Source organism: Benincasa hispida, chromosome 5 (genome assembly GCF_027475165.1).
Source record: "Benincasa hispida cultivar pf3 chromosome 5, pf3_genome.v1.1, whole genome shotgun sequence".
In the NCBI taxonomy this organism is placed as follows: Eukaryota; Viridiplantae; Streptophyta; class Magnoliopsida; order Cucurbitales; family Cucurbitaceae; genus Benincasa; species Benincasa hispida.
The window spans coordinates 35,530,933-35,557,008 of NC_143482.1; the positions used below are offsets into that span (position 1 = coordinate 35,530,933).

The 26,076-nt window shown below is 36.9% G+C and overlaps 1 protein-coding gene across 8 annotated transcripts; it reads left to right on the forward strand.

The window, feature by feature from the left end:
- The first annotated feature begins 116 nt into the window (after positions 1 to 116).
- CIP111 (Cam interacting protein 111) lies at positions 117 to 25,203 on the forward strand. 8 transcript variants are annotated; one of them, XM_090314155.1, is made up of 15 exons: positions 462 to 923; positions 1,946 to 2,148; positions 2,229 to 2,288; positions 2,418 to 2,573; positions 8,672 to 9,510; positions 10,614 to 10,818; positions 11,157 to 11,364; positions 12,308 to 12,831; positions 13,274 to 13,700; positions 13,880 to 13,960; positions 14,138 to 14,328; positions 19,214 to 19,395; positions 21,616 to 21,790; positions 21,885 to 22,014; positions 24,790 to 25,203. In XM_090314155.1, exons 2-13 carry the CDS (start codon positions 2,116 to 2,118, stop codon positions 21,680 to 21,682), a joined length of 2,973 nt encoding a protein of 990 aa, XP_090170281.1. In that variant the 5' UTR covers positions 462 to 923; positions 1,946 to 2,115; the 3' UTR covers positions 21,683 to 21,790; positions 21,885 to 22,014; positions 24,790 to 25,203. The 8 variants fall into 8 exon arrangements, with proteins under 8 accessions (XP_038887602.1, XP_038887603.1, XP_090170278.1 ...); XM_090314154.1 differs by having other exon boundaries at positions 21,672 to 21,790; XM_039031674.2 differs by having other exon boundaries at positions 117 to 923; positions 1,946 to 2,288.
- The last annotated feature ends 873 nt before the right edge of the window (positions 25,204 to 26,076 follow it).

Below are 26,076 nucleotides of genomic sequence, written 5' to 3' on the forward strand. Positions count from 1 at the left end.
TGGAAAAGCTCAATCCACATGCATGAGGCTCTGTTTTGGTGATTTCACCCAAATTTGATGTCAACAAAGGGTCAAGAAACCTATTTTTTCAAAAAGCGAGACAAATCTTATTTGTCCACAAATTTGGGTCATCCATCCAGGTGAACTCCTCCTTTAAACCCACGTATTTTTCTCTCTACATTCCCACTCTCCCTCATGCACGCACAAACTGCCCTAACAACTTCTCTGTGTTTCTTCTCAAGTCCATTATCATCACGCCTCCACTCCTCCCTCTGGCTCTGTTGCTCATCAGTTCGTCGTCGCTGGAAGCCATGTAGTGCTGCCTCATGCTAGTAATTATTTCAAATAACTTTTGCTGTGAAAAGATATAGATGGAGTTTAAAATGGGAGAAATAAAGAAGAATTTGTGAAAAATTAGGGTGCTCTATTTATGAGGTCATAAAAGAGAGGAAAGGGAAAAAAAAGGAAAAAAAAAAAACAGGAAAAGAGAAAATATAGGAAAAGAAGGGAAGGAAGCCGTAGCCTCCATCTTCTTCCCTTCTCCCTTGCAGCCGCCGACCACGCCGCCCCCTTCTCAGTATTGTTCGCCGCCGATTACACAGAAAAACTCACAAGTTGCGACGGTGACCGCTGGCAACTTGTCTTTGCGCATTAGACCCACGTATTCTTGCGCGTTTCCTTGCTCCATGATCGACGGTGGAACTAGCCTGCGACGTGAACACCAACTTCGAACAAGTTTCGTAGCATCGTTTCTTCTCCGTCTGATGCTCCAACGTGGGAAATAAGTTGTGCATCACGTTCTCGACAACTGGGTGTCTTGCAACACCGTTTTTTTTTTTTTTTTACTTGGGGATACTACCCACACTCCGATTGGCTTCAAATCAGTTTAGGACACCAAACAGCGATGATTAGAGCCTGATTTGGTAAGGATTATTGCTTTAATTTCCTTTTTGAAATGCATTTAAGGGTTCAAATGTTATTCTGAACTCTTGGAGCTCATTTGTTGTCGTGTTAGGTAAATTTCTAAGTATTCGATTAATGTTCAACAAGGTCGAACACATTTCGGACTAGTTTGGACTTGATCAATGTGTCATAGATCAGTCTTCGACTTGTGAAAGTTTGTTGGTTGTAGTTTTGGGTTAATTCAGAGTTAGATCAGTCTTTAACCCATTTGTTGTGGACCCTTTATTGCATATTCATTCTAGATTCAGTTTAGTGCAATTTCCCTCGAACTAGTAGCCATGTACTTCCTAGTTTTGTATGCCTTCAAGTTCACAAGTTTCAGTACCTTTGGTCACATCTTAGTTAGTGTGTACCGTGTACACCTCAGCATGAGTACATCCATCTACGTCAGGACAATGGCCATAGATGTTCAACGTTAGAATACAAGTTTAGGTCCCACCAGTTACAAACATTCAGTTGCATGTGATTGTAGCCTGAATCCAGTAGTAGGGTTACAAGATGATCTGTTGACAGTGCCATGGAACTAGTGTCATTGCTTCCGCATATTATCATGTTCTCGAGATTTTCTTGAGCATTTTGGTTTAAACCTCTAATTAGTTGTTTTCTTTCAGTTAATGGTTTTTTTTTAAAAGGATCCTGAACCCATAATTATTTCTCCTTGGATTTAAATGTTTTATTGAGATTTTAAATCTAAATTCTTAATTTTCTTTATTTGAAATTTTTTATTTTAAGTTAAATGCTGGTTTGTTTTGGTTATTAAAATTGCATGTAGTGGTAATGATCCCAATTAAAGGTCTGAGAGAGTCGAGTTGTTACATTTTTCTCCCTCTCCACCCATTTGACCAATTGTGAAGTCTTTAGTAACTCATTTGGTTTGTGCTTTTTCCCCTTTTTTATAAACTTCATACATCAATGAAATTTGTTCTTTTATCGAGAAAAAGAAAAAAAAAATATCAGATTCATCCGAGCTATGCTTTTGCAGCTTGCATAAAAAATTTTCTATCAGGAGTTCTAAGAACGTTCATCCTTGCACAAATATGCCGTCAAAGGGGAAGAAGAACTTAAAGACATTCTCTAGATTGTCAGATTCAAACCACTCTCAATCTCCAGTGCCACGATTGACAATACCTCCTGCCTCCGAAGTTTTTGAAGATGGGTTTCTTTCCTCTATTGAAGAAGCTTCAAGTAAATATCCTTCTTTGATTGGTAAATCTGCTTTTGTTGCGAGAGTTACTAATGCTCCAGTTCAATCTACTGGCTGTAAGGTTTGGCTTTCTGAATCTTCTATGGTTGCTTCTGGCTTCACCCAAGGGGCTATTGTCTCGGTAATTTATCTCTCTTCTTTCCATCGCAAGGGAATTAAATTTTTTACCATGATAGTCTTTGTGAATAATTAGTTGTATAAACACTTGGCATAGCCATATTTTCTTCTGAACATTTTTTTCCTTTGGTAGGTAGCACTTTCCAAGGGAGGTAACAATTTAAAGGGCTTTCCTCTGTCCTTGTTAGCAGATGAATGTGGTTGGCACTTTGGGGTTGATTTTGGAGATTCAGTAATCCATGAAGCGGGAAATTACTTTGCTCTTGCGAGAATTTTCTCTTCTAGTAAGGTATGGGGACAAACCTTTTATTATTTGAACTTTTGCATAAACAACTTTTAAACAAGTACTCTTCCTCGAGGGAGGAAGATTAAAAACTCTAGACCTTGTGTTTAGTGCACTTACTTTTGGAAGAAGAAACAAATTTCGTTCTCGTCATCTTCTTGTAGTGAAGTTCCTAAACCTTTATCAAGGGGTTGATGATTGGATGTTTTGACATCTTCTTATAGTGAAGTCCCTAAAACTATCAAGGGGTTGTTGATTGGATATTTTCACCGACAGGTATCGTTATTTTACTAAGAGTTCTTCCTTAGAAAAACTGCAACCTATGTTCTTTTGGCCAATTTGAGAGCCCAGAATCTCTCATAATAACATCAACTTTCTTTGAAACATAAAATGCTCTCATTACATAATGATCTTCTCCTTGTATAACTTGCCTGCCTGTAATCAACATCCCAAAGCAATTAATTATTCATAAACCAATTAAGAGCAGTGTAGTTTTCTTTCCTACCGTCTCTAACATATGCTTTTGTAATTGGAGAAGTCACATCACCTTGGCTTGGATGGCAGCAAGCGTCATGTTCATGAATGTAGTGTCCTTAGCTTTATCCAATTACCATAATTGGCTAAAACATCTCAACCTCAACCATCATTACTGGCTACAACCCCTATATTCCTATGATTTTTGGTACTCCACCTTTCAAATTTCAGGAGAACATTCCCCATTTTTTCCTATTTTGCATCCTTACTTGATATTACCAGGAAAACAATAGTACATCTCCGATCAGCATGCACCGCCTCTAATTCTTTTCTATACCAGATTTTTTCCTCATATCATCCAATCCAATTTACAATTTGTTCCTTTTCTTTTTAATAAGAAGAAACAAACGCACTTGGATTAAGAAAAAAAGAGAGAAAAAACAGCCTAGGGGCCGGGGTAGGAGAACCCTCCAAAAGAACTATGACTAACTTTCCAGTTGTTCACAATTGTGAAAAAGTGGTAGTTACAAAAGAATTTCCTGTGAGTATAACTCCACCAAGAGGAAAGTTAACTGTACATTTCTTAAAAATAATAAAGAAATAACTTGAGGGAAGAAAACTTGTCTTCGAAAATTCTCTGGTTTCTTTCTAGCCAAATATGCCACAATAAAGTCCTAGCCTCACAATTCCACAAAATTTTGGCTTGTTTGGACCAATTACAAAAGGAGAAGACCTCCACCAGCCAACCATCCATATATTTCAGCAAGGAGACACTAACATCGAAGATATCCATCAGATAAAACCAAGCACTAACACTGAAGAATGAAAGTTAGATTGTTGAGTATTTAAATTAGAGGAAAAACTTAACCTTCTTAGGACACTTGAAAATAGTCGATGTCGATGAGAATTTAACTTTTGGGGTTGTCTCAGTTAGCTTCAGGAAAGCGGATTTGGTCTCTTTCTCTTCAACCGACTGTATCACATCAATCATATCAATCAACCTAATAACTTTCCTCTTCTGAGTCAAAAAGACTCTTTCTTAGGCCAAGGTCCCAATCATTTGCTTCCGAGCTCCAGCAGTCAGCTACTGTGGCTTCCCTTTCATGGAAATCACAAAAAAATCAGGAATGTCCTCCGAAGATAGGAATATCATCCAGCCATCTATCATTTCAGAAACTGATTCTATTGCCTTTATTGGCTTTAAATTATAAAAACCGAAAAAAAGAAGCTGCTACTTTTTGCAATATCAAACCAAGGTTTTCCTTTGGGTAGTACCCTTAGGTTTCAAAGTTTTCCAACCTCTCTTGTCTTCCCCATAAATACTTGAATGACCATTCTACACATTGCATTTTCCTCTTGGGTAAATATTCAAAGCCACTTGAAAAGGCATTCTCTTTTTGAAAAGCACCACATCAGGGACCATATTTCAAAGGAATGAAAGTTTTCCCACATTAACCAAAAATTAACCAAATGACTAGTTTCCCCCCTCCCCCTCCCCCAGGTCCAGAAGAAGTTTCTAGCCATTTTATCCATCTCATCAATGATCCCTTTAGAGGCTTTGAAAATTGAGAAATAGTAGATTGGGAAGCTATTCATCACTGATTGGTCAAGAGTCAAATGGCCACCTTTCATGAGATTTAGACTTCTCCATTTCTCCTAATGATTAGCAAATTTGTCCAGTAAAGGCTCCGAAAAGCTTTTCTTCCTTTGATTGCCTCCCAAAGGATTGCCAAGATAGGAAAAAGGCAGTCTCTGCTCTACAACCCAGGCTAGCAGCTAAGATTTTGCACTTCTTGGGCGTCAGAGTTAATTCCAACAAGAGCAGTTTTTGCCATATTCAATGACAGACCTGAAGCCGTAAGAAATATAATCATGATCATCCACCAATTTGTTAAAAACTCCCCTTCGTTGGGCAGGAAGATACTTGTATCATCAACATATTGGAGGTGAGAGATATCACTATTTTTTCTACCAACTTAGAAGCCCGACAAAAGTAAAGCAGACTGCTAAAAGAGTCATCCATGAGAGTAAAGAGAAAAAGGGGATAGGAAATCCCTTTGTCTCATGCCCCGTTTGGCTGTAATCTCCACCAAGTTCTGCCATTCATCGACAGAAAAGTTAGTAGGGTCCATACGCCCTTTGATCTATCTCTCCATCTTTGGTCAAATCCTTGTTGAGCAAGAACAATATCTAAGTAATCCTAGTCAACCTTATCATAAGCCTTCTCATAATTAAGTTTCAATAGGAGACCCTCATTTTGCTTAGACTTTCAATCGGCAACTGTTCTGACGCAATCATGATAGCATCGACGAGCTTCAATAAAACATGATTGGGGACCATGAGTTATGTAAGGTAGTACCTTTTTTTAATCTTTGACAAAACTTTGAATATTATTTTGTAGAGAAAGGTGATCAAGCTAATCAACCTGAATTCCTTGACCTTCAATGCTTTAGCCTTTTTAGGGGTCGGGCACATATAAGTCTCGCTAGTTCTACAGTTGATTGGATGGAGAGGTAAAAGAAAAAAACACGATGATAGTCTCATTATGTATACAAATAAAGTATAATTGAAGGGAGTATGAGAGTTTTTTTTTTTTTTTTTTTTTAAAAAATACTTTAGGTCATGTTTGACCCTAGGAGTTTGTGGGCCCATAGCTAATAAAACATCTATTTCATGATTTATTAATTCCTTAAACTATGGGCCCATGGAGTTTGCCCTTTTATAATTTCATATTATCAATGAAATCATGAGCGAATGTTTCTCATCCAAAAAAAAGTCCTTATACAGTGAGCCCCATCACTTACTCTTCAGACTTAACATCTCCACATCTGGCCTTAAATGGCCCCTTAGAGTATGTTTGGCCCAATGAGTTGGGAAGTCGGATTTGGGAAGTAGGAGTTGTAAACTCCACTACTTGTTTGGCCAAAGGAGTTTGTGGGTCCCACTACTAAAAAACATCAATTTTATATTTATTAACTCTTTACATTATGGGCATTACGAGTCCACAATTCTCTAGACTTTATAACTTCTTGGAGTTCACTATTCCACTACTTGCACCAAACATACCCTAAGGGGTCGTTTATTTCGTGGGGAATCCAAGGTTTCCATGGACTGGGCATCTGGATTACCATATTTATTTTGGGGTAATGTACGATGCTCGGGCATTTGGAGATTCTCGGGCATTCTAGGATACCCTTACAGAGGAAATCTCAAGAGTTTTGGATATCCTCCCAAAACATGGGTTTTTTGGATTCCCGTATTGAGGGCATCCTCTTTTTACATTTTTAACCATTTTTTCCCCATATATATGTAAACAACACTCTTCTTTATTTTCATTTTATTATTAAAATAGGAGAAAAATATCTTTTTGGTCTCTGAGTTTTGAAGAATAGTTGCATTTAGTCCCCGATGTTTCAAATTGGCCAATTTGGTCCCCGAGTTATCAAGTATATGATTAAAAAGTCTCTCTCGAAATAAAACCTTTAAATTTAGTATTAAAAAATCTGTAAATGCTTACATGTCAAGATGACATGGAACAAAATATTTTTTTAATATTTCCCTTTCTTTCTCCCCCCTCTCTCCTCCATCTCCATTAATGGGCCCTTTCCCTTTCTTTAACGTATCAATTTCTCCCTCTCTCTCTCACACACACACTTCGCCGCCACCGTCAATACTGAAATTTATCACTACTTTGGAAATTTCTAACCATGAGATGTTTGATTATTCACACACCCATCACCCAATTGGGTATTTCTTCCTTCTTCATAATCTTTCCTTCCAACCTCTCTCTCATATTCTTCACAGTACTCAACTAATTCCATGGAACAAACCCCCTTTTTTATCCATATTTTTTTTTGTCCCCCCAACCCCAGAGAAAAAAGGGGATGTAAACAAAAGGGAGAGGGCATCCTTTTGGGGTTTTCCATTGAGATGGTTTTGAAAAAAAATAAAAAACAATGGGTAATGGAGATGATGTACGCCCATTAATGGAGATGGAAGAGGGAGAAAGAGAGAGGGAGAGGGAGGAGAGAGAAGAAGAGAGAGGATGGAGAGAAAGAGAAATAATAAAGAAAATATTGCTTTCCATGTCATTTTGCATGTAAGCATCTATACATTTTTTAATATTAAATTTAAAGGTTTTATTTAGAGAAGGACTCTTTAAACCTATTATTAAAAACTCAGGGACCAAAAGGGTATTTATTCTTTAAAATAAATACTGTCAACTATGTATTTCACTCTCTTGGGTTATATTGTAGTTGTTATTATTTTTTTAAGAAATATATTCAAATTCAAATTTAAATTAATATTTATAAAAATCTTAAATTAATATATATTATTTTGTTGAGAAAAAATAACAAATAAAATAATAAAACTATATAAATTTAAAAAGAAATTCAAATTAATAAAAATAAATATGTTATATTAGTTCAAATTATAATAAAATTATTTATAAATTAATGAATAGTCGTAAAAACATTCTTGGAGCATTATGTAAATTTAAGACATTCTCGTATAGAATTCTTACAAAGCAAACAAAGTTATCTAAGTATTCTTAAATATCTTTTAAATTATTCCTACAAAACAAATATGGTTATCTAAGGATATAGGACATCTGTATTTTCAGACATCTATGATTCCGGGCATCTAAATATTTTGGTTTTCTACCTTCCTAAAAACAAACGACCCCTAAGAGTTTTCCTATTACCACCTTTTTTCCCTTAACTATTTACACTCATCTCATTTTATACATGCCCCCACCCCCCAGCCCCCACTTCTCACTTTATTTCTAACTACTTCATAATTTTTTAATTGGGCCTCCCTTCTTTGTTCTTGTGTATGTAAATTAACCCTTGATAGTTAATAAATGAACAAGAGGAGAAAAAGGGAAATGAGCTAAGAAGCATATACACTTTAATTTAGCTAGTTGCATGTGTTGAACACTTGAACACTCCGACATATATTGGAAACGTATCAAACACTTGTTAGTGCAGTAGATGTGTTAGACTTTAATTGTACAGAGTCAGATTAAGTCCAACATTTGTTAGAGAGTTAGATTAAGTCCAACATTTGTTAGACATCCATCAAACACTTGTTGAGTATATGAATAAACACATATACGACAAAGATAATAAGTTTTGATACTGAAATGTATTAAACTCATTTTTTAAGCATATAAATGCATAAAATCCTTGATTTTCAAATATATAAAAATGATATATATTATAATAAATGTGTCTTTGCCTTGTCCGTGTCTTAGATTTTAAAAAAATGGCAAAAAGTAATGTGCCACTGTATCCATGTCTTGTCGTATCCGTATCTCTACTTCTTAGGAGATGAGGAAGAGGGCTTCACGAATTTGAGCTTTGTGACTATATGTGCCAAGTTATATAGACCTTGCAGGATATATTTTGTTCACATTTCTTATGTTGCATATTTTTCTAACATTATATCGAATATAGAATTGTTGGTCACCTTGTCCTCAAGGTGGAAAGTTTGAAAGAAGAAAAAAGGAAGGAAAAAAAAATAGAACTGTTGTATCTGATTTCTGATCTTCATTTTGAAAAAAGTCTACATGTTAGAAACTTCAGTTTGAAGTCTGTTCTTATGTTTAATTTCTTTTTGATTCATAGGAGTTAAATGATGGAGTGCAATTATCAACAAACCTCTCGTTTACCTTGGGTTGCCCTACAATTGGCCGTGTTGTGTTTATCTCCCCTTTAAAAACCTACCTATGCAATGATCCATTAAATGATGATGGTAAATTGAAGAGCACGGAAGTTGAATCTCTGAGAATATACAATTGTAAGGAACTGTTTCTGGATCTAGCTTCTTCAACCAATATATCAACAAAAGATAACTTATTCTCTTCCTCAACTACTCATTTAAGAAAGGTTCATGGTTGTAGTGAAAATGGTAATTTAACATCCCCAAGCACCATGCTGTCTGCTTCTCCTAAATGTGATGACGTGGTATCGAATTTACCGAGTCCATGTGCTCACTCACTTATTAAGGAGGCCTTAGGAGATGATACCGTCAGAAAAACTCTACAGATGATTGCTTCCAATGAGTTGTATAAACGTTGTTTGCTGTGTGGTAATCTTGTAACTATCCCAGTGCTTTCAGATCTTTGTACATTTCATGTAAGGGGTGGTAAAGGACTGTCAGGATGTAATGACCCTTATGATTCTATGCACAGTGGAAATGACAATCATCTTCAACATTGTTCATCAAATGAATATGTGGATTGTGCTTTCAATATAGATAAGCTGACAGAAGTATTTATAAATGTTCAATCAACCATGGTCTCAGAGACAGTGCAAGAAAGAGTTCCATCAAATGTGGAACCTCAAAATCCAAATATTAGAGCTAAAGTAAAGCCTAAAATTTGGAAATTGGGTGGCCTTTCAAAAGAATATTCAGTTTTGAAGGATATTATAATTGCATCATCATTAAATAGCACCTTGTCAAGGTATGATATATACAACCTGAATTTATTATTTGGACTGACCTTGTTTTGTTGGCACCCCATTCTGATTGGATGTGTAACTGACATTTATAAATGTGTTGTTAAATCGTATTCTTGCTAGTGAAAAACTCCATATTTGATGTGCTTTATAAAGGATGTCGGATGTGTAACTGACATTATAAATGTGTTGTTAAATCATATCCTTGCTAGTGAAAACTCCATATTTGATGTGCTTTATATAGGATATCGGTGTCAGGAATTTTAATGTAGAAGTTGGCATACTGTTTCCAAAGTATTCTTCTGTTATGTTATTATTCTGTTAGTTTGATTGCCAATGATACAATGTGCTACTGCGGACTGTTATTTTCAGCTAGTATTATTTAACTGCCACTTAACCGTTAAATCACTTTAAATAAACGGGCTCTATGAGCTAGATTGAATGCATTTCTGAATGTTTGTCTATTGTTCTTAGAACAAATCTGAACTTATTTGCCATGCATTTATTTCATTTATTTATTTGAAATTGCTTTTTGATGTGAGATCTGGGTGGCTTGTCGTTGGCTTCATAAGACTAAAAGTTCATAGTTTTATATGTTTAAGAATGTGAGATTATCTCCATATAGACTCTTTAGAATTGGTGGAAGGTCTGGGATCTAGCGGGCTTCAGTACTCAGTGGTTGTTTGTTACTTTTATTTTTTCATATTTATTTATTATTTTTTTTTTTTGTAATGACTCATTAGACTTTATTCTGGTTGATTAGATTCACTTTTGTTTTCAGTTTACGTTTTTTCTGTTGGCCCCTTTCTTGGTGGTCTTTTCTTTTTGCCGGTCCTTTGTATTTGTTATTTTTCTCAAGCATGGTTTTCCATACAATAATATGAGATCTCTTTGTAGGTTTGTTGCTTCGTGATTTTCAAATACTTAAAGCTTACCCTTCTTTTCCTTCTTGAATATTTTTAGAGTTTTATAGATGTTCCTTTCTTCCCCCCACCCAACAAGAAAGCAGTTTGTTGTACATACTTAGCTGATTGCTGAACTGCGTGCACCTCTTGTTACTCTTCCATAAACATAATCTAAAATTATAATTGTCCATGTAACTATTTAGCCTCGGTTTACAAACCACAAAGGGAGTACTTCTTCATGGTCCTCCTGGTACTGGAAAAACTTCCTTGGCTCAATTATCTGCTCATGATGCTGGTGTCAACTTATTCTCTTTGAATGGACCTGAAATTATAAGTCAATATCATGGGGAAAGTGAACAGGCCTTGCATGATGTTTTTAAGGCGGCAAGTGAAGCTGCACCTGCTGTGGTTAGATTTCTGGAATTCTTGGTTCTTTGCCTTAAATGTCTTGATTCTCCTCTAAGTTATCTCATGAGAAACTGTTTCTGTGGTTACTTTTTGAGTTTCACTATCAAATCTTATAAGATCCTTAAGATAAGGATAATTGAATGAAGTTTTGAATGTCTGCGTAGACATCATGATTAATATCTTAACATTTAAAATGAGTGTTGATTTGGAAAGGGTAGACAAGAATCTAGACTAAACAAACCTGCATGATTGAGATTTTTCATTGAGATATTGACCGCCCCGTCAATAAATTCTCATTATGAAAGCTGGTTAATTTTCCTCTATTACTTTAATATCAGATATTAATTGATGAGTTGGATGCTATTGCGCCTGCAAGAAAAGATGGAGGTGAAGAGCTGTCTCAAAGAATTGTTGCTACATTGCTTAATCTAATGGATGGGATCAACCGAAGTGGTGGGCCACTTGTAATTGCTTCTACCAACAGACCTGATAGCATTGAGCCTGCACTAAGGCGGCCTGGGAGACTTGACCGGGAAATTGAAATAGGTGATTATTTAGTTTCTGTAAATGCTTTCCAGGTCTAATACTATATCACATTTGAATTGCCATGATTGCACCTGTGGTTCCTTATCACAGGAAGTGCCAAGTGATAATACGGAAAGTTTCTATAAGAAAAGTCTATGTCTGTGTTAGTGTGGGCAAGAATGCTTTTTTTCCGTTTCTAATATTATGACTAATTTTCAAATCCTGTTGTCTACTGTGAATTTGTGATCATGTCTCTAGTCTTGAATTGCATGTTTGATTTAAGTATTACTGGTTGACAATGTGATTGTATAGCTTCTGTCTTGGATAGGTTGATTTCAATATGTGGTGGTTCAATTTTTTTTTTTTTTTTTGGTTATCTTTTTTTAGAAAAGGCGATCTTTCAATCCTAAAGGGGATGAGAGAGAGCCACAATTATGTGTAAATATTTTAGATTGATTTTTGTTACTTGTCAAGTACTATATTTATAGAATTGTTTATGAGATACAACGTCTCGTTGTGGGTTTTATCTCTCCGGCTTTTGTAATCATTAGTTAGGTCTTATTCTCCTAAATTGGAGTCCGTTTCTTAGTTTTCGGACCCCTTTTTGTGGGATTGATACTTCTGTACGCCATTGTATATTCTTTAGATTTTCAAAATACAAACTTGGTCTCAGATATCTATATGTGCATGTGTGTGTATAAAAGAAGAAATAGGAAATGTAGGTAATCTTGCTAACTTATAAAGTATTTGAGAAATTTGGAATGTCTGGCTATTGTGCCATCTTGAAGTTGCATTTAGGGTGATGCTCTAAATGATGAAAAAAATATCTTTATAAACTAAGTGCATCCTTGGTCTTCAAACAACACTTGATGAATTTTTTTTTTTCCCAGAAAGGATGATATACCTTTCCTAGTTACTCTGGCAGAAACATGTAAGAACTTTAGCTTTGGTTGGGTATGTACAGGTGTGCCATCTCCCAACCAACGGTTGGATATTCTACATACAATACTAAGTGAAATGGAGCACTCTCTTTCAGTTGTGCAAGTTCAACATCTAGCTATGGTCACACATGGTTTTGTGGGTGCCGATTTGGCTGCCCTTTGCAATGAGGCTGCCTTAGTTTGTATAAGGCGTTATCATGAGTTTAAAGTTTCTTCTGATTGCCATAGTTCTGGTAGATCTGTTATAGCAGAAGAACAACACAAGTTTATTGAGGTGGATTACAAAGCCAATGTCGATCATATGATTTTGGAGCCTGTTCTCTCACAAGATGCAAGAAGTATATCAAGCGTTTGCCCAAACCTTGAGTCTTCATCACTCTCTGAACATACTTCTACATCTGACCCGCTAGCATGCATGTCCTCGAATGAAGTGGTTGCTGATAGTGAGGATATTTTTAACTCTTTCGAAATCAAGGGTAGATTGAAGATTGCTTTTGAAGACTTTGAGATGGCTAGAATGAAAGTGAGGCCTAGTGCCATGCGAGAGGTATGTCTACTTTTTCATTTTGAGATAATCATCTTATTGAAAACTGACGGTATATTATGGAACTAGGGCCCTTAGAAAACTGCATTACTTCTGTGCATTCAATGATGTCTTATTTTTTTCGGCAAACTAATTATATGATGGGAAAAGCTTAGAGTCTTTGGTTTTGTGCAATCTAATACATTTGGAAACTTCCGGTGGAAATAAATCTCTAGACTCATGAAAATGGATGTGGAGACAACCTGAACTTTGGGCGCCATTCATTTTTTAGCTTATAATTTTTCAGACCGTTTTATAATCATGATTCTTTTTCAACTTTTCATGAGCTCTCCATTAGATATGGGGTGTCCTGTAATGTTTTTTGTTCTTTAAACTTTTTTATGTTACTTTCTTTCAAAATGATGTATGATGGTTAAATATCTAATAAAAGACCACCTTATATTAGGTCATACTTGAGGTTCCAAAGGTAAAATGGGAAGATATTGGTGGACAAATGGAGGTTAAGGCTCAATTAATGGAAGCAGTGGAATGGCCTCAAAAACATCAGGATGCATTCAAGCGAATAGGGACTCGACCTCCAACAGGAGTGTTAATGTTTGGTCCTCCTGGATGTAGCAAAACTCTCATGGCACGTGCTGTAGCTTCTGAGGCAGGACTAAATTTCCTTGCGGTGAAGGGCCCAGAACTTTTCAGCAAATGGGTTGGTGAATCTGAGAAGGCAGTTAGATCTCTGTTTGCCAAGGCAAGAGCTAATGCCCCATCAATCGTATTTTTTGATGAAATTGATGGTCTTGCTGTCATTCGTGGGAAGGAAAGTGATGGGGTTTCTGTCTCTGATCGAGTCATGAGTCAACTTCTTGTCGAATTGGATGGTCAGTTGAACATTTTTTTAGGAAGTTCAAAATTGTTTCCTAGTTCTAACTCACTATACAGATATTAATGATGGGTTTTAATCACATTTGAAATGAAGATTGTGAATTTATTGCTTGCAGTTGCAGGAATATACTGGAGGCTTTTATTGTAATCACGTGTTTTTCTTTCTAAAATTTAGGTTTACATCAGAGAGTTGGTGTCACTGTCATTGCAGCTACCAATCGGCCAGATAAGATTGATCCAGCCCTTCTAAGGCCAGGTATTACCCATTCAGAAACTTCTGTACCCTCGTACACCACCCATCTACAAATACAACAACATCCGCAGCTGAACAAATGCATTGTGCCCAGTTTTATTTATTCATTTATTTATATTTTTTTAAATGAGCAAATGATTGTATTAATTTATTAAACTAGTTAAATGTAACTTCAAACAGGACGTTTTGATCGGTTGCTATATGTTGGGCCCCCAAATGAATCTGAACGAGAAGAGATATTTCGTATCCATTTGGGCAAAGTTCCTTGCAGCCCAGATGTCAGTACGAGGAAGTTGGCTTCTCTTACTCAAGGGTGTACAGGGGCTGACATATCATTAATTTGCAGAGAATCAGCTTTATTCGCGCTTGAGGTTTGTTGGGTTCCTGTCAATCCAAACTTCAATTTAGAGTTTCACTTATTTATTGTTAAAAATAAAAGAATAGGGAAGAGAATAACAACACAGTTACGTGGAAACCCCAGTACAGGGAGAAAAACCACGATAGACACTGATTTTTATTATTAATTCTGATACACAAACTACAAGAGAATAGGCCAAATAAATAGACTAGTGGGAAGTCCTAGGGTAGACACAATTACTAAAATACCCCTAGGGTTACAAGCTGCTTTTTCGACACTCCCCCTCAAGTTGGGGCGTAAATATCAATAAGACCCAACTTGCTGACACAGTAATCAAAGGTTTGTCTCAATAATCCTTTTGTGAGCACATCTGCAATTTGTTGATTTGAGGGAACATAAGGAATGCATATACTTCCATTGTCATGTCTTTCCTGGATGAAGTGCCGGTCGATCTCAACGTGTTTTGTTCTGTCATGCTAAACAGGATTATTTGCAATACTTATTGCTGCCTTATTGTCACAAAACATTTTCATTGGGAGCTCATTGTCTTGATGAAGATCTGACAACACTTTCATCAACTAGATCTCTTCACATATCCCTAAACTCATGGCCCGATACTCAGCTTCTGCACTACTTCTGGCCACAACTCCCTATTTCTTGCTCCTCCAAGTCACAAGATTACCCCAAACAAATGTGCAATACCTTGATGTTGATTTTCTATCAACAACAGACCCTGCCCAATCAGAATCAGTGTAGGCTTCAATGCAGCGTTTATCAGACTTCTTGAACATTAACCCTTTACCTGGTGTACGTTTCAGATATCGAAGGATGCGTTCAACTGCTGACATGTGTTCTTCACAAAGAGCCTGCATAAACTGACTGACGACACTCACTGCATATGAAATATTAGGTCTCGTTGAGATAAGTATATCAATTTTCCAACTAACCACTGATACCTTTCTTTATTGACCGGAACACTATTACTAGTATTGCTGAGCTTTGAATTATATTCAACTGGGGCGTCAGCAGGTTTGCACCCAGTCATTCCTGTTTCCGTTAGAAGATCAATCGTGTATTTCCGTTGGGACACTGAGATTCCGTCCCTAGACCGGGCTACTTCCATTCCGAGAAAGTATCTTAACTTCCCAAGGTCTTTAATTTCAAACTCTTTGGCCATCTTTGCTTTGAGTTTCACAATTTCAACATCATCATCACCGGAGAGCACAATATCGTCAACGTACACAATGAGAACTACTACCTTCCCTGAAGTTGACTTCTTTGTAAAAAGTGTATGATCTGAGTGCCCTTGGGTATACCCTTGTCCTTTGACAAAGGTGACAAATCTGTCAAACCAGGCTCTCGGAGATTGTTTCAACCCATATAGCGACTTTCTCAGCCGGCAGACTCGCTGTGTGAACTGATCTTCAAATCCGGGAGGAGGATTCATGTAGACTTCCTCCTCAAGTTCTCTATTGAGAAAGGCATTCTTTACATCCAGTTGATGCAAAGGCCAATCTTTGTTAACTGCAACTGATAGCAATACTCAGATAATATTGAGTTTAGCTATGGGAGAGAATGTTTCGGAGTAATCTACCCCAAAGGTTTGAGTAAACCCTTTGGCAACTAACCTAGCTTTGTACCGATCAACAGTCCCATCTGACTTGTACTTTATAGTGAAAACCCATTTGCACCCAACCGTCTTGTGTCCTTTAGGTAGGATTACCTGGTCCCACGTTCAATTTTTCTCCAGAGCTCTCATCTCCTCCATAACAGCAGCTTTCCAAACTTCAGTTCCCATTGCTTCCTGTATGTTACTCGGTATCACCCTTGCATCTAAACTAGTGGTAAAGGCCCTAAATTCAGATGACAGGTTACTGAATGTCACGTAACTATGCATGAGGTACCTTGTACATGACCGAATACCTTTCCTCAGAGCTATTGGAAGATCAAGAGAAGCATCATATTCCTTCAAACTATCAGAATTTCCATTGTGATCACTAGTCTCCTCTTCCTGTTTCTCATCTTCAGAAATCACACCTTTTTCACAATTATCTTTAGTATCACTCACATTTTCTAGAGCTGTGTCTGAATCGTCATTCACTGTCGTCTTCCCATCTGCTATAGTGGTGCTATGAGCACCTTTCCCTCATTTTTCTTCTCTGCACTCGTTAGTACAAGTATCAATCTCATTAATTTCAGGAATACACGTACCTGATGTCGGGTTTGACTCATGGACCGGAGCCGGAGATGCAACAGGTGATGCTGCTTCCTTCCTGAGATTCTTCCTATTTATGTTATCCTATTTATGTTATTTGATTGGTAGGAAGGATAGGACCAACATGTTTGGGAATAGGGGTAGACTCCAAGGGAATTGTATATGTGGACCAGTTAGTCTCTTCACTAGAGGTCTTCCCCTGAAGATGGCTAATAGGGAAGAAGGGTTGATCCTCAAGAAAGGTGATATCCATGGAAACGAAATATTTGCGAGAGGATGGGTGGTAACATTTATACCCATGTTGATGGAGTGGATACCCAACAAAGACGCACTTTTGAGCACGGGGGGTAAATTTCGTGCGGTTTGGACCATGGGAGTGAACAAAGGCAACACAGCCAAAAACTCGAAGTGGTACATCGGAGACTAAATGGGTCGTAGGGTATGACTCTTTTAAACAGTCTAAGGGGTTTTGAAAATTGAGGACCCGAGAAGGCATTCGGTTGATTAAGTGAGCAGTAGTAAGGATGGCATCACCCCATAGGTAAGACGGGAGTGATGTGGATAGCATTAAGGACCTAGCAAATTCCACCAAATGACGATTTTTCCACTCTACTACCCCATTTTGTTGGGGAGTGTAGGCACATGAACTCTGGTGAATAATCTCTTTGGAAGCAAGAAACTCCTAGAAGGAAGCGCTAAAGAATTCCCGCCCATTATCACTTCTCAAAATACCAATTCTGGCATTAAACTGGGTTTCCACAGTGGCATAAAATTACTGGAATACAAATAACACGACTTACCAGTGAGAAGAAAGACCCAAGTAAGCCGAGTGTGGTCGTCTATAAAAGTGACAAACCAACGTTTCCCTGTGGAGGTTGTGGTTGGTGAGGGACCCCAAACATCACTGTGGACTAAGGTGAAGGGTTTGGATGATTTATAGGGCTGGGAGTGGAAGGCAATAGAAAGTTGGGGGCAGGCGCGATAGGCTTAGATCAGATGCAAACACACTCTGTTTGGCACAGATACACACTTCACACTTTAAAGAAGACACATTAATATTGCAACATAAATGCGGAAATAAGTGTTTCATGTACTGAAAGTTCGGATGCCCTAAGCGGTAATGCCATAACAAAAAATCATTCTCAGAGGTAGAAAAATTTAAGGAGACAAGGCTAGTCCTATAATCATTCCTAGAGGAAACATCATCAGTTAGGAAGTAGAGTCCCCCATTGTGTCGGGCCAATCGTCGTCCCCAAGTTTAGATCTTGAAATAAAACAGAGTCGGGTGAAAAAACTTCCTGACAATTCAAATCTCTTGTAATCTTACTGATGGATAACAAATTATATGAAATTTTAGGAACATGCAAAACGTCTCGCAAAACCAAACCCTCAAATGGAGATAAATCCCCTTTTCCTTCAACAGGTGCCAAAAGACCCATCTGCAATCCTAATTCGTTCGTTACCAGCACTTGGATAATATGAGAGAAACTGATCAGAGGTACCAGTAAGATGATCCGTCGCCCCTGAGTCAACAATCCAAGGTTTTTTACTGTTCACACTAATAAGACCAAAAGACTGTATATTGCCTGACTGGGCGATGGTACTGATTCCAACCGTACCTAGGCTGGTCGTATTGTCAACTGAGGGAAACACAGGTAGGATATTTGTAGTAGGTAAAATAGGGAAAGAATTTACCGGGTTTTCATCTGGGTATTGGGTCGAGTCACAACCTGTTGGAAACGGGGCAGCCACTAACGGCTAGAAGGAGATCGACGGCTGGAGGGGGGTCACCGGCTGAAGGTGGTTGTCGGCTTGTTGTTGGTCGAATGTGCCTAGGGCAGAATCGGAGAGGTCCTGTTCTCCTTGCCGGACGAGTGGGTTCGCCAGATCTGACGCGAAAACCCTAGGGTCCACCCGATCTGATGCGAAAACCCTAGGGTACGCCAGCGCGGTCAAGTTTTTTCCGGTCGAAGTCGAAGCCCTAGTCGTGATCGGAAGCTGGATAGACGAACGCCCAGCCTGTTCGTCGAGAATCTGCAGGTCGAAGGCGCGATCTGAAGCTGTCGAAGAAACTCTGTCTGCCGAAGGGTTGCTACGGATGCGAACGTCCCCGATCGGAGCCAGATCTAATCCACCTCGCGGTGGGTCTGAGGGGTTGCTGCGGCCATACCTGATCTGAGCCGGATCAGTCGACGGTGGCGCGAGACGAGGCAGATTGGCTCTGTTAGCGTCTTCTTTAGATCTGTCCGTGTGCGGCTCCCATTGATGTCGGCTCTCTGTTGACTGTAACTGGACGACAGAAATTAATTCCGATAAGACAGCTTGAAAACATTCCTTTACCGCGGCCTGAATAGCAGTTTTCATATCAAAACTCGAAGATCCACCAGCTGAAGGTGACTGTGGATGGTTCTCTTCCATAGTGGCTAGGGTTTTGTCCCCTTGCTCTGATACCATGTTAAAAATAAAAGAATAGGGAAGAGAATAACAACACAGTTACGTGGAAACCTTAGTACAGGGAGAAAAACCATGATAGACACTGATTTTTGATACACAAAGTACAAGAGAATAGGCGAAATAAATAGACTAGTGGGAAGCCCTAGGGTACACACAATTACTAAAATGCCCCCAAGGTTACAAGCTGCTTTTTCGACATTTATAATATAGATCTTACTTTCATTTTCAGGAGAATCTGGAGGCTTCAAGAATAAATATGCAACATTTAGAAATTGCAGCTAGACACGTGAAGCCATCTGAAACTGAACCTTACCGAGAATTATCATCTAGGTTTCAAAGGCTTGTTTGTTCTAGCTCACAAGAAGTTAATGTTGTGTGTCAGCAATCACGATCTCACTGGTTTTCTTTTTGGTGAGTGTATCTTCTAGTTCTATCTTTACTTTAACTTTGTGTTTTTGATGTAAAATTGGATCGGCTAGATCTTCATTCACTGAATGTGTAGTTTTATGCTGCATAAGGTTTTTCTGAAAGGAATCTGCAGATATTCTTCTTGTTTGATCACTGTTATTTGAAGAGTGTGTTTGTGCTCTCCTCCAAAGTTGGTGTTGCGTATCTAGGAAATTTACATTATGAAATATATTATTAAAAGTTACGGTCCCGTTTGGTAACCATTTCGTTTTTTGTTTTTGTTTTTTGAAAATTAAGCCTATTTCCTCCCCATATCTTACATTGATTTGCATCTTACTTTAGTACAATTGTTGAATTCTTATCCAAATTCCAAAAACAAAAAAAAAAAGCTTTTGTTCAAAATCTGGCTTGGTTTTTTAAACCATTGGTAAAAAATAGATAACAAAGTAAGAAATTTGGAGGTGGATATAGTGTCTAGGTTTAGTTTTTAAAAACAAAAACAAAAAACAAATGGTTACCAAACGGGATTAACAATTTTCAGATTGAGATATAGCTATTTATGGAATGTTTCTTTTTAGGTATGTTATAGTACATTTTGTTAATTTTTAGGAATATCAAAAGTGTAGGATTTATTTAGTTGTACTGTATCATATGTTGTGGGAATGTCCAACTATTAAAATAGAGTACGTTATCCCTTTTCTCTCTCTCTCTCTCTCTCTCCCTCTCTCTTTTTTGTTTGGTGTGGGGGTAAGAAATAGAAAAAAATAGAAGAACATAAGCCCAACAAAAGGGAGTCCCAAAGGGATGAGAGAAATGCTAAAGTGTTTGAAGATAATTCTTTACGTTTCAATTTTTTTTATAACCTTATACAAATCATGGCATCTTGTTTTATAGCTTTTGTTTGTCATTTTTCTTATTGGAGTTTTAAACTTTAGCCTCATTTCATTTTTTCCATGAAAATTATGTTTTGTGTTAAAAGAAGAGTACTTTTTCCAAAATGCATCCCAATTTCACACTTGGTACGCTTAGTCTGTTCATCAATGTTCTTTGAATATGAAACTTCAAAGAGATAAACTTAACCCATTTATCTAAATGGCTATGAACATTCATTTGAGAAAAAAAAACTTAGAATATTAGGAGTTATGTTACATGTATAAGGTGGTGGTCAGTATATATGAGAATGAATATGGTTGGTTTACAAGTATTAGAGGGGGAGAGTTTGAAGTTGTAGTAGTCCTGGTAGAGTATTTCAAAACTTGGTCGAAACCTACTAGGTTATTTTGGGATAGCTGCTTTACTTTACTGCATTTAGATCCGACAGGAAAATTCATAGGAGTATATATCTTAGGTAGGTGACCACCGTTATTTGTACAGTTTTCTATTGGGAATGATTCAATTACTTGTCATGGGTGGCCACCGTTATTTGTACAGTTTTCTATCGGGAATGATTCAATTACTTGTCATGGGAATGAAGATTAGATGGGGATACTCTTGTTTTTCTTTTCTTTTCTTTTCTTTTCTCTGTTGTCTGTACTGCCTCTCCAATTTAAATATACCTTGGTGGCTTACTGACCAATCGGTCTGAGAGACACAGGAGAATCTTAAGAGGAGATAAAAGTTTTGAGAGAAGGAACCCTCGAGAATGATAGAATGGTGGACTGCTGTTGGGTTTTCTTTGAGTGTGCGACTAAAGACTTTTATAGTTATGCTTTGTTCCTTTCAATTACTGGGTATTTTTTTGGTTGTTATTTCTACCGTCTTTTATCTTCTTTTTTTAATATAGTAATGAAACTATGAAAGTTTATTTTCTCCTTTTAACAAAAATATTTGTAGATGATAAGGTTATCAGTTGTTATTTTTGGGTCCAACTTTAAGAGTTTTTGTTTTGTCAACTAAATCACCAAAAATTCCATAGAAAGTTGTTTGGACCAGGTCCTTTAATGAATTTAATAGCAGTTTTTATTTTAGAAATAAGTCAAGGCTATTCTTTCAGAATTAGAGAATAACTGGAAATATTTGAGAGTTATTTTCTATCATGGTCTAAAATCTCGCCTAAGTTGTTCATCTTGGTGTTATCTCTCAAAGTTATTTGATGGTTTTTCCAGTCAAGACATTTACTATGGTTAGGAAGGTTTTTTCCTTCAGTTTTCTGAACTAAGTATGGCCTTCCTTTGCTTGTTGATTTATTGTCTTTTCCCCCCAATCGTCTCTGATATAAAGCAGGCCCCTTGTAAAATCAGCTGTGTTACTTTTTTCTCGTGTTCGTCACTTGCTTGAAGGCTTCAAATGAGCAGCAACAAATTATGTGTACTTATACATTGTCTTCAAGGAATTGTTTGTCATGGAACTTAATCAAGAATAAGGTATTCTTGTACTCGGTCTGGAATGATAGATAAAGGTATGACTTTTCAAGTGTTTAAAACACTGTTTTTTTTTTTCTTTTTTTGTGCATAAAACAATATTTTAATCACTTGAAATGTCATTTTAAACAGAACCTATGACTGCAACACCAATTCAAAATTTTGAAGACTTTAATCTGAGGTTCCTGAAGAATGAAGATGGCATTTACAAATAATGGGCTGGGATGATTTCATTCACCAAGTGCATTTATCCTGCCTGGAGGTACACTCATTTTCTTTTTCAAAATTATTTCTCTTTTTTGAGCATACAGGTAGGATTTGATTGGGGCAGTGATGCTTAAATCAATTAAAATATTTATTATATAATTCTATTTATCTATTCATTCAGCTACCCTTCTCTCAATCTGATTCTGGCCATTTTGGATTGATATAGGCTAGCTATTTAAGTTTGTAGTGACGAGGGATTGGCCAAGTTTTAAAAACTAGAGAAGTAAAATGACTGATGGGCGGTAGAGGATTACAGATTTAGGAAGAAGGGGTGCTTTTTAAGATTGATTTTGAGTAGGTGTATGATCATGTGAACTGGAATTTCTTGGATCAGATCATGGAGACGAAGGGTTTAGGGTATAAGTGGTAGATGTAGATGTGGGGGTGCCTGAGAAATGTTAGTACTAGGGGTAAAGTGGTGGCCTAGAGGCCTTAGATAGGGAGACCCCCTTTCCCTCTTTCTTTTTCTTCTTGTAGAGGACATTCTTAGTAGAATGGTTGGTAAATGTGTTGAGTGCAATGTCTTTTAAGCCTTTTGAGGTGGGCGATGATAGGGTTGTTCTTTCCCATATTCAATTTACCGATGACATGCTTTTCTTCTGCTGTGGCAAGGAGAACTCGTTCTTCATCTTGAATCATATTCTTGCCTTCTTTGAAAAGATGTATGGGTTGAGGATGAACAGGGGGGAAGTGTAGTGTTGACGAGGAGAAGCTTAGAAGATGGGTTGAGTTGGTTGGGTGTGACATGGGGAGACTTCTCTCCTCTTACCTTGGTCTCCCTCTTGGGAGTAATCCTAAGTCCGTTTCTTTGTGGGACCTTGTGGTTGATAAAGTTCGGAGTAGGTTAACTTCTTGGAAAAAAAACTTCTTTTCTAGGTTAGGAGGCTTACCTTAATCAAATTGGTCTTTAGGGGCATTATGGTTTACGGTTTACTTCTCTTTTCAGAGTCCCGTGTGAGGTGTTTAAAAATTTTGAGTGGTTGATGCACTATTTTCTTTGGGAAGGGTTTGAAGGGAATGGTAGGGGTCGCATTTGTTTAGTTAGGAGGTTATCAAGAGACCAAAGTCTTTGGGGGGTCTTGAAGTTGGGAATCTTAGGGAATCTTTGGGTGGGGGAGAAACCTCTCCGTGCTTTGTTCCCTCGTCTGTATCGTCTATCGTCCCTAAAATATTATTTTGTTATTGACTTTCTTGAGTGGTTTGGGAGCTCTTATGCCTTTTCTTTTGGATTCCATCGCTCCCTTTTCGATAGGAAGGCAATGGAGGTGGCGATTCTTCTTTCTTTACTCAAGAGTCACACCCTTTAGAAGAGGGAGAAGGGACGTTAGATTCTGGAGCCCCAATCGTTTGGAAGAGTTCTCATGTAAGTCTTTCTTTCAATATTTGGTCGATCCTTCTCCCGTAGGTGTATCAATCTTTACGATGCTTTGGAGGATTAAGATCCCTAGGAAGGTGAGGTTCTTTATTTGGTAAATTCTTCATGGTCGTGCTAACATGATGGGCCGGCTTGTGAGGAAGATGCATTTGCTTGTTGGGCCATTTTGTTGTATTCTTTGTGGCAAAGGAAGACTTAGGTCATATTCTCTTTGATGTGATTTTGTGAGTAGTATTTGGGGGTCCTTTCAGGCATTTGGTATGATGTATGTTTGTCACGATCATGTTAGTGCTATGATCGAGGAGTTCCTCCTCAATATGTCTTTTGGGGAGAATGGTCATTTTTTATAGTTTGCGGGGGTGTGTGCGATTATCTAGGTTTTGTGGGGTGAGCATAATAAAAGATTGTTTAGGGGTTTGGAAAGGAATCCTTCGAATATTTGGTCCCTCGTTCACTTTCATGTATCTTTGTGGACTTTGATTTCGAAGACTTTTTGTAATTATTCTATAGACACTATTGTGCATAGTTGGAGGTCCCTTTCTTTAAAGGGTGCTCCCATTTTTGTGGGTTTGTTTTTTGTATGCCTGTGTATTCTTTCATTTTTTCTCAATGAAGGTTATTGTTTTAATTAAAACAAATGCTAGACATGTTTGAGAGTGATTTTATAGGATTTAAATCATGTTTCTCATGTTCAAAAATCAATTTGAAACACGTCTTTAATCATTGAAAATCAATTTAATATTTGATTTTACATCTTATATAATCAAGTTTTGTTTTGAATGATTAAAAATATGTTTTGGGATAATTTTGAACTTGAAGTGATTTTAGCAATTTAAAAATCATTTTCAAACATATCCTTGGATTGTGCAAATGCTAGTTTGCAGATTAAGTTCTCAATTAAATCTCCTTAAAAAATAATTGGTAAAACATAGGCATTTTTTTAACCATTTACAAAAGTAGGGTCTTTTTTGTCTTTATTGGATTGCGTCTTTTCAATCTTTTTTTTAAAAAAAAAAGAAAAAAACAAAACAAATAGAGTTGCATTTCATGAAGAGACGCCACATGCTAAAAATTGTCAAGTAAGAACAGTTCCTCTCTCTAAGAGACAACTATATTAAAAATCCCTACCGCCAAAAAAATATATCCTTGAATCGATCAAAGATTTTGTTAAATTGATTTTTCAACTTTCAAGAAAGAAAAATTGAGATGCAACTCTTCTGATGTGGCAGTTCTGAGCATGTTGTGTTAAACTACTCTATTTGCTGCATTTTTTTTTTGGAAGAGACCGTAACCGAATATGGCGAAAGAAATTGTTGTATTTTTACAAATAGTCTAAAAAAATATATGTTTCTATCAATTGTTTGAAAGAGCTCTAATCAAGCACTTAATCCCTAGTTTGCAGGTGGTGGGGGAAGTTTTTGCCCTTTTGGAGGCTTGTGAGCTGCAATGTGTTCATAGGACCATGCATTGTGGGTCTACGAGCTTTGCTGCTTTCTTTGGTGTCACGGAAAATGCCTGAGAGAATGTGTCTTACTGGTGTGGATTTTTTTTTTTGTTGCCTTTCTTCCATCCTCTGCCTCTTTTGGCCCCTTATTTCTTGGGATTGTATCTAATCTTCTTTGTAAATGAAGGTGCCTTTTCCCCATAATTATTATTACTAATAGGTAGGTCCCAATTTAGTCCCTATAGATTGTAATTGAAATTTAGACACACAGATTGTAATTGAAATTTAGACACACTGGTTTGATAAAATTTCTATAAATAGTTCGTATGATAGTGAATAGTGACTATTATGAAGATTTAATTAAACTGTTGGGATTATTTATTAAGTTTTGTTAAACTATAATGACTGAATTCTAAGTTTTGTAACCCTAGAAACTAAATTCTAACTTTTTTTTTTTCTTAGATCATGAAAATCAAAATTGTAATTTGACCTTATAAGTATTATAAGGAAGCTAATATTCCATTTGATGTGTTGTTTTTTAGCCAATTCTTCGAAGCTTCTTTTGATAGGTTTTTGATATTTAGATACTAAGGTTATCAATATTACTCTCACCTTGTGTGTCTGTCGTTATTCATTTTTCACTAAATTTTTAAAAAATTGAGTCAATTTTTAAAAACCATAGCAGGTAGCTTTTAAAACTTTGTTTTCGTTTATGGAATTTCACTAAATTTAAATGTTTTCTTATGGAAGGTGAAAGTCATAAAAGTTAGAATAAAGAAATATTAGGAAACAAGTTAAATTTCAAAAATTAAAAACTAAATGGTATTATAAATAAACGAGGCATAAAATTATTGTAAGTATGAATGTCAATTTATATCTCTAAACTTTAAATGTGGTATCAATTTTAAAAAGGGTTTATAAATTATGAATATTTTCGTTAAACCTAATGTAATGCAAATACGTGCATTACAATCAAACGGAGTGTATCATCAACTTTTGTATGATCGAGCACAAACAACAAAGCGAACAAACATACAATCCACAGTCCCAACTCAAGGACTCAACAAACCTGTACCAACCAATGAAGATAATAATAGTGAAAGCATGTAAAAAGCCAATAACCCCCAACTTTTAATCAAGGCACAGTGACAAATAAAAAAGGGGATAAGAGAAAACTCTCCTGAATTTGGGCATGTGTGAGAATCTTTATCTACACATGTTATAATTTCCCTGCAAGT

Excerpts from the sequence above, each read along its gene's own strand:
- CIP111 (XM_090314152.1), top strand. The coding sequence starts at position 2,001 with ATGCCGTCAAAGGGGAAGAAGAACTTAAAGACATTCTCTAGATTGTCA. Across the intron at positions 13,961-14,137 it reads TCCAGCCCTTCTAAGGCCAG|GACGTTTTGATCGGTTGCTA; the intron begins GTATTACCCATT and ends AACTTCAAACAG. Across the intron at positions 14,329-19,213 it reads CAGCTTTATTCGCGCTTGAG|GAGAATCTGGAGGCTTCAAG; the intron begins GTTTGTTGGGTT and ends TTTCATTTTCAG.